The sequence below is a fragment of the Achroia grisella genome, unplaced genomic scaffold (assembly GCF_030625045.1).
Source record: "Achroia grisella isolate CSIRO2021 unplaced genomic scaffold, CSIRO_AGI_Agris_v1 utg1062, whole genome shotgun sequence".
Classification (NCBI taxonomy): domain Eukaryota; kingdom Metazoa; phylum Arthropoda; class Insecta; order Lepidoptera; family Pyralidae; genus Achroia; species Achroia grisella.
The window spans coordinates 1037787-1046974 of NW_026712566.1; the positions used below are offsets into that span (position 1 = coordinate 1037787).

Consider the following 9188-nt stretch of genomic DNA (forward strand, 5'->3'; position numbering starts at 1 on the left):
TGTTTTTAGAATAGAAATAATCTTTATTCCAATAAACTTAATATAAGCACTTTTGAATAGTTAAGTTTTTATTCTACCGCTTATTCGGAATGCAGATTCATCACAAGAAGAATAAGCAAGAAACTTGTGTGTTGCTATTTTAAATAAATACTGATTTACTTATATTTAATTAACAACAAGGATTAGGTATGCGACAATCAACATAGAAACCGCTACGCATTTAATCTCTGTTCAATCAGATAACATTGACAGCGCTATGAATTTTAAGTTAGATTTTTTCTACAAAAACATTATTATCATTTATAAATTCTTCAATTTTATAATAAGCTTTTTTACAAAGAAAATATTTTATGACACATGTGAATTTTTTTTTGACATATTGACTACAGACTCTGGTAGTTTGTTGTAAAACTTTACGCAATTTCCATAAAACGAATTACTGACTTTCGTCAAACGGCACACGGTTTGTCTCTTGCATATCAGAAGTGACAAAATAATAATTAAATTAGGCAATTTAAAGGGAATATACAAGCAGGCTTCTTTATAAATTTCATATGTTATAGTTATCCACTAACAATGGATTTGTTGATTGAGTAAATTATATTTGTAATATTTTCCTCTCCAATTCCAGGACGCGTATATAATGTATGTATCTAATATACCCTACTTTAAATATTGTAATATCATTAAAGGCGATTCATATCAAGCATTTAGTAATGAGACTTCTAGTTCGTATTATCTAACACCAGTGAAAATCTTGACAAACATTTCAATATAGAAAAGAACGTTTCTTAAATTGCCTCTACTGAGAATTGAACTCTGTAACTTATTCAGACAATGCTATGCGATTACTACCGAGTGAAGGAAATCGAATATTTCATATTAAATTGTATTACGTAGTTGTACAAAACAGATAAGTGTCGAGTAATTTCCATGTCTGTGTCGTCATCTTCAAGCATTATTGTGCTGACTGTACTACGTGTGTATTCTGCAGTATACGCCTTCTCAAAAACTGGTAATCAACCAATAGGACAGTTTCGCGCGCTTTGACGTCATAGCTACGTTCTGTGGTCTTTACTGCTTACAATGTGAGTCACTGCACAGATAGCTTCGTTTATATTGGCAACATTCTGTTTTGAATCCTCAGTTACACATAATATTACTCGTGTACGGACCTTTTGATTCCATTTTCAAAATACTTTCTTTTTTTTATATTTCGAAAGATTTTCGTGTCGTTTCCTAAGCTTAATTATATTTAAATAATAAAATAAGTGATTATATAAAGGTGACTTTTTAAAGAATGCATTCGAAAAGTATTTGCTTCTCTATTGTGGACTTTAAGGATGTTGTTTTGTGGGCTTATATTTTTTACAGCAGAAAGGTATTAGAAGTTTTTCTTATTATTAATATTAATCGTAAATTATACAATTCATTTTGATATATAAGAATGTATTAGTTATTTAGCATTATTATAGATAATCTTTACATTGCAGTGATTAAGCGATTTTCCCACAAAAATATCTCAGGTCGTTTCTTAATCTACAGTAATATAATTAGATTTCATTCATGTTTAATTGTATGGTTTTATTGTACAGATATGAAATATATTATAATAATATTATAAGTAATATTTTACTTGCGTATTACCTAGTAGGTATTACGAAGTAAGTGTTACTGTTTCCTGAAATGACGTAGGTCTGAACAAGTCAGAGTTAAATGTTATTAGTTTAATAAAATAAAATCCAATATTAATAATCACACTCATGTACCATGTATATGTTGTAAGCGGTTTTTCAAAATAATTGATAACGTATTTATATTGGCAGTAGCTCTCAAACATCTTATAGAAATACTTACATTTATTTTTTAAGATCACGCTGAATACACACAGAACATATAAACAAGAAATGAACCCAATTGTGTGTATATTGCCATAAACGAACCCATGACCATTTTAATGATGCAGTGTCATAAATCGCTACGCCACTGAGGTTGTTAAAATAAGCGTGTAATTTACAAGTAGATATAGTTCATCTATGATCTACGTCAGTGAAAGAATGTAATATTGATTTATATTTAGATTTGTATCTAGTTGACCAGAATCCTTTATTAAGTTTCAGTACTATAAAAAATCTGATTTCTGCGACACAAGACTTGTGCAGGGATTGTTGTTAAAACGTTTTACCTATATTTAGTAATGTAAACGTGTCCAAACAAATAATTATCTGGGATAAATAAATAGAATATTGAAACCTTCAAGAAAAGAGCTTATTCCTTCTTAAAAGGCCGGTAACGCACTTGCAATTCTCTTGGTGTTGCGGGTGCTCACGGGCGGCGGTAATCACTTACGATCGGGTGAGCCGCTAGCTCATTTGTCCCTATACTATAAAAAATTATATAAGTAAGTATTAACATAAGTAATCTGCTCATTCCAGCAATCAGAAAGATGGCGCAAACTCCGGAACATAGTGCAGTGGACCCCCTTCTTCCAAACGTACAAGAAGCAAAGGTACCCGTGGATCCAATTGGCTGGCCATCAAGGGAACTTCAAGGCTGGTCCCGACCAAGGCACCATACTGAAGAAGTTGTGTCCACAAGAAGAAACCTGTTTCAAAGTAAGTGATCAAATGTGCACCCAATTTTTGTAATATAAATGGCAAATGTTTAAGGATTCCATATGACAGCCTGGGTGGTCTAGCGGTTTAGAATACCGCTTTACTTTCGATGGTTGCAGGTTCAAACATCTTCGCACGGTATACATAAATATGATTGTTTGTGTCTGTTTACATGTTTACTATGTATATTTTTACAAAAAAAGCATTTGGATCACTTATATATTACTCATAACATAATATCTGCTTAGCTTGGAGTGCTTAGAGGGCTCTGTGTGAGTTGTCTTGGGTTTTTATTATGAATAATAAGACAGAATAGAGCGAAAAAGATTAGAGGAGGCCTTTGCTTGGAAGCAAGCAGACGACCAAGAAGTAGTAAACATAGTATGTATGACATAGCCAAAAATTATATGAATAAAGGGCTATTATAAAAAAAAGAATAACAACAAACATCAAAATACTTTATGTGATCTGTGGTGCCATTCCTAAAAACTAAGGTAAACCTACAGCATAAATGCTCGAACAAAATGTTTTTAAATCATAGTTTTTCCCCCATTCCTGTCCAACGATACGGCTATATCGTAAATTGTATACATTTTATAAATATCTAATTAAGTATCAGCAGTATTGATAAATATGTTCCTATTATATATCACTTCTATTATAATAAAATACGTAGATATATTGTCTGTTAGATACCAGTATATACATATTTTGTTGATCTTTGGAATGTTGTAAGTTTACAGCGGCCTGTGAACTAAGATAATGTTAATAGTATCATAATTTTAATGTAATATCGATATGTCTTGTTAACTTGTATATATACATATATATTTATGTTTATATACAACTAAACCTCGCAACGTAGGTTTTTTTTAGTAAACAATGTGGATTGAAATTAAATATACGTAGTCTAAATTTTTAGAAACGCACACCGTAATACATAATGAAAAACGTACATTCATATAGTCCCTGTCCTCAATAACAGTTTTTTTTATAATCTTCTATACATATATATCATATACTATGTACCTAAAGTAAACATTTATATTACATTTTTTATATGTTTATATTTATCTAGCCCGAATGACTACCTACAGTCAAAACTGTTAAGACTAGAAAACAATAAATCGGACCATAGGGTTCTTTTTACTTTAGGCATACGGTAAGATTTTTGGAAATTTCTCATAATCGTCCACCATAATGAGAGTAACTAAATATTCTTTAGGGGATCTAAAATTTATGAAATATAGGTATGCCTTAGGGAAATTTGTAATGTACAATTTACGTCAGAAGAGGAACTTCGTTTCCAGATAATTTAACAAGTACGTAAATACTAATTTCTATTTCAGTACATATTATATCTTCCTCGTATAACATTTTAGGGGGAGTTTATTGAAATTACAACGAAATACACGCAATAATACAATACCTCGTACCAACTCGTAATAACAATAAACCATTGTTTTAAAACTACAGGATAAATATTCGAATAATTGTAGGTATACCTATAAATCGGACTGTACCTAAGACAATTTTTTAAACATCAATATATAAATATTTCATTATTTGTATATTATTCTTACTAGTAAAAAATTCGAGATACCACATATTTACTAAACAAATTCAGGTTTTTACGAAAGGTGTACATATTATTTTTATTTATATTACGTGATTTATTATATAAACATATATATTATTTTTAAATTTTTTATCGTTTTTATATATTTCGAGGTTTTGCGGTTCTTTACCCAAGGGAAATTATTATTATTCTAATGTATAAGCTATATTATTGTAAAGTTTCATTAAAATCCCTTCTGTGGTATTTGCATGAAAGAAGATCGCTACATCCATCCACACTCACAAACTGCTGCGTTTATATTATAGTAAGACTAAAACTGTAAGTGCTATCGTAATCTAAAAATTAAACTTAAATTGCTGTAATATTTATTTAGCTAAATAGTTACATAATTATGTTATACATCAGGACCTTATCAAACAGATATCGTAATGCAGTATCATTAATATTATCAACTGTATATACAAGATTATATTTTGTTTAAACATTATGTACATGCAATTAATGTAATGTTTATTTCATCATATACATAGTTTCTAAATAATCATGTAATGCATTCACACCTTTTCCTTAAGTGGTTCTATTGACGCAAGTTCTACGTGTTATGAACTTCATTGACGTATTCGTTAGGTTGTGAGACCCTATAATAGTATCGATTAATGTCAAATGATAAATGAATACATTGATTATCATCAAACATAAAATAATAAAATTTATTCTATTAAATAATAGAATAGAATATTATTAAATAATATTTTAAGGAAGATATTACATATGAATATGAATTATTATAAGGGCAGAGGATGGCTGAAAAAGAGATGGATGGACTGAGTGGAAGATGATATGGTCAGAGAGGAAGTAAATAACGACCCCAATTAAATGGGATAATAAAAAGTAGATGATAATGTTTATTAAATAGTCATGAATCATCATTAGCTTCGAATTTTTGTGTTGAACATAAGATACTCCCTAAATCATTAACTTTTTTGAACTATTGCAAATCAGGTATCGACTACAAAAGTATCAATGAAAAGACGAGTGTATCAGACCTCGAAAACAAAAAGCGGTCCTTTAAGAAAATTATAATTGTAAGACCAACAATATATCAGATAACGAAAAATCCTAATTGTATTATATATTGTTTAGGTGATATAAATATTATGGATTAGACTTTACACTGAAAAAAGATTTAGCCCCTTAAAACCAAAATATTTTATTTTGGGTCACTAATAGCCTATAATGTTAAAGCCCCACTACGTCAATGGACCTTATTTAGTATATAGAAGGAACTAATTGAGTTTTTGTTTCATTTCAGTTCCTGATGAAAGACATCCTGCGACCATTTGTTCCAGAATACAAGGGCCAAGTCAAGTGCGATGATGGAGAACGTATCCTTTTACATAATAAAATATATAACGATAAAAAATTTAGTATTCGTATTGAATGCTTAATGTATATTATATAGTAAATAAATAATAAAAAGCAAATAACAGTCGTAGTAAAAGGTTTTACTCATGAAATTTTCTATAGAATATTTATAATGATATAAGTATTTTAATTTTGTTTCTATCAATTAATTTAATTTTTAGATATGCATTAAAATGCAAAAGAAATTTCATACTCATAAAGCATATCTGAAGTAGATAATCTTGATACAAAATAGGTAAAATGCTTCTCATAACTGAGACATAACCGAATAAAAGTAACTTTAGTAAAGAATTTAATTCAACTAAGAAAAATAGTCGTGATGTTTGCAATATAACTCGTGGACATTCACGAATAGTACATAGCATAATATATAATACTCCTTAACTAAACATTATCAAACAGTATACTTGCAATTGCAAGATCTCCTCAGCGATTTCGACTGTCCTTGTGTCATGGACTGCAAAATAGGCGTTCGAACATATTTGGAGGAGGAACTTGCAAAGGCTAAGGAGAAGACCAAGTTAAGAAAAGTAAGTCATTATTATTAACAAAAAATATCTATTTACAAAGAATGTCATGTATAAACCTCAAACTACAATTATCCATATAGAGATATTATGAAACAAAATAAAACAACATTGTAAAATAATTAATTCTGATGTTCTTATGTAAATCAATAGAGGTTGTTATATGCAATACTAAATAATTACTCATAAACAAATATGATTCTTAAAGGTTAAGGGATTTTTTTAAACTTTAAAGCATAATCCATGTGGAATATTTTTATTTATCTTCATTTTCTTCGCTTTCCCTCGCAATAAGGCAAAAGAACAACCGCCATATTATAAAGAAAAAACAAAAAAAAATTAATGAAAAACAAAACAATACACTTTATATAAGAAGTAACTATAAATATTCTCATAACTCTTTTCAGGATATGTACGAGAAAATGATTCAGATTGATCCCAAAGCGCCGTCTGATGAGGAACACAGAAGCAAAGGTGTCACCAAACCTCGTTACATGATCTGGCGAGAAACAATTAGTTCAACAGCTACATTAGGATTTAGAATAGACGGAGTGAAGAAAGCAGACGGGACCAGTTCAAAAGACTTCAAAACCACTAAGACTAGAGAACAAATATCAGAAGCATTTAAAGAGTTCACCAGTAATTTTCCTAATGCTGCGGTAAGTTAAAAATACATGTTTTTGTTACTATTATTTGCAAATAGAGTCATAAATTAATAATATCTAATAAAAAGAAACTGATAGAATTTCTATTCATTCATACGTCCATCAGAATCTTTTGCAATTATAATATTAATTGCAAAAGATTCTGATGGACCTATCAATGTCTGTTACTCTTTCATGCAAAAACTATTAATTGATTTGAATTGAAGGTACACCAATAACATTTTAGCCTAGAATATGATTGATGTTCGGGTAAAATAGTGATACAGTGGTTCTGTTAGTATAATGTCCATAAATTGTCATCATATCGACTCTTATGATATCATACTCATGATCCAGTTATTAAATTATTCTAGCTGGGTACGTTTTTTCTATTATTTGGGTATAGTCAGTTATTATTTGAGTAATTGCTCTATCTTTTTACGTTTAATCACTTATAACATTAATATTCTTATTCATTTCTTATACAAAATTCACAAAAAAATTATTAACAATTTTTTGCATATTACAGTCAGAATAAGTTTATGGATTGAACAGAAATAATTGTAGAATTATTATTATCTGATGACTAATCATAATCAGTAATTGAGTGATTCGATCTCACAATTCTATTGTAAGCATTTTCTCATTCATTAATCAGTAATTAAAGATCACTTCAAAAGTCGTTATAAACATTAAAAAAAAAATATACACAAAAGAATGCAGATAACTGTGTGAAACAATGTGTTAGACTTCCGTGGATACTTTCGTTTTTATACTTAATTTAGATATTAATGTCGATGGTTATAAGGGCTGAGGAAGGCCGATAAAGAGATGGATGGACTGTGTAAATGATAAAATGTTATTCAGTTGATTTGTTATAAAATATTATTATTTCTAAAGTTTTGTAAATAATTTGTATATTTATTTACATAAAATGATTATGAAAATAAATTTTCTTCTTAAATTAATTTTTAGTTAATTTTCTGATGTTTCAATAATTAGAATAATTAGTCTGCTATTCGTGGTATAGCCCAAAAATCATAAAAATTGCTGGTTTTTGAGTCATAAATAGTATAATTATCTTAACTTAATTTTATTGATATACTAAAAATACTAAATAAAAGACAATTGCTTTAAAAGCAACTAACATACATTATCATAATACAATAACTAGCAAGTTATTGTATTTTTTTCTATACCTGGTTCAAAAGTGTATAAATAAATATATTTTTTTGTTACAGCCGAGATACTTAGAAAGATTAATAAATATACGCTCGACCCTACAAGACTCGCATTTCTTCAAAACACATGAACTCATTGGCAGTTCTCTTCTCTTCGTTCACGATAAAAGAAGAGCTTCCATTTGGATGATAGACTTTGCAAAGACTGTTTCAGTACCCGATGACGTCAATATTGACCATAACACTACGTGGAAAGTCGGAAACCACGAGGATGGGTATCTCATAGGACTGAATAACTTGATATCCATATTTGAATGTTTAATAAAAGATGGAAATGGAAATATTGACCAGTGCTATGCAAGTTTAAATTTAAATAAAGACGTGAGACAGGACACTTTAGCCACTTGATCTTTATAGACTGAAATTCTCATTGTGAGATCTGACATTTTGATGAACACATTATTGTGTTTCCCATAGCAGTGCCAAAACTGCTTCGTATTGCTGACACGACATAGAAATTCTACGTTAAGTTCGATACGATGTTTATAATTTAAAATGTTTGTTGTTATTTGTAAATAAGGCTATAGAAAGACCATTTTGTATTATTAAGTTGTTATATAATACTCATAATTATGTATAATTTTGCACCACCAGCACTTTGTTAGTTATATCGCAAATTAATTATACTATTAATGTAAATAGTTGTATATGAAAATTGTATAAGGATTTCGATAGATCAAATTGTGTTATATTAACAACTTCGCTAGAACTTTGGTTATTGTATAAAATTTGTAGGCTTCCAACAAACTAACGAAGTGCAACTTGCTTAATTTGTTCACATGTACACTATATTAGTGTAATGACTATCTAGTTAAATAGTTGTTATTACAATACAATAACTGGTGGTAATAATTAAAAATATAATATTAATAACTGTTTTTATATTAAATATAACCTATCGCTCAAGTAAGTTACTAAATGCTTTCAAAAAGTCGTTTAGTTACGTCTTTTAAAGGCGGTTGTTAGACTGGAACGATTTTCGATGGTAATACTTTATTATATTCTCCTTTCATCAAATAGGTGTTAGGTTAGTTTTTCGAGACTACGTGGAGTTCCAATACCAGTTGTAGTAGGGTAGTGTCAATCTGTTTTACGAGTCTCGAACATGAGTGACCAATTCGTAAGGTTCACTGGAGTCTTTCTTTGTGATCCTTATA

The 9188-nt window shown here is 29.2% G+C and overlaps 1 protein-coding gene across 5 annotated transcripts in view; it reads left to right on the forward strand.

The window, feature by feature from the left end:
* Window positions 1-8898, forward strand: part of LOC131855396 (inositol-trisphosphate 3-kinase B) — a 150176-nt gene extending 141278 nt beyond the window's left edge. For all 5 annotated transcript variants that reach the window (XM_059206680.1, XM_059206688.1, XM_059206701.1 and 2 more), the window contains 5 exons: window positions 2436-2615; window positions 5507-5579; window positions 6022-6149; window positions 6554-6805; window positions 8032-8898. In XM_059206680.1, the coding sequence (XP_059062663.1) occupies window positions 2436-2615; window positions 5507-5579; window positions 6022-6149; window positions 6554-6805; window positions 8032-8379 (981 nt within the window). In that variant the 3' untranslated portion in view covers window positions 8380-8898. The remainder of the gene's footprint in view (window positions 1-2435; window positions 2616-5506; window positions 5580-6021; window positions 6150-6553; window positions 6806-8031) is intronic.
* Window positions 8899-9188: the final 290 nt, after the last annotated feature.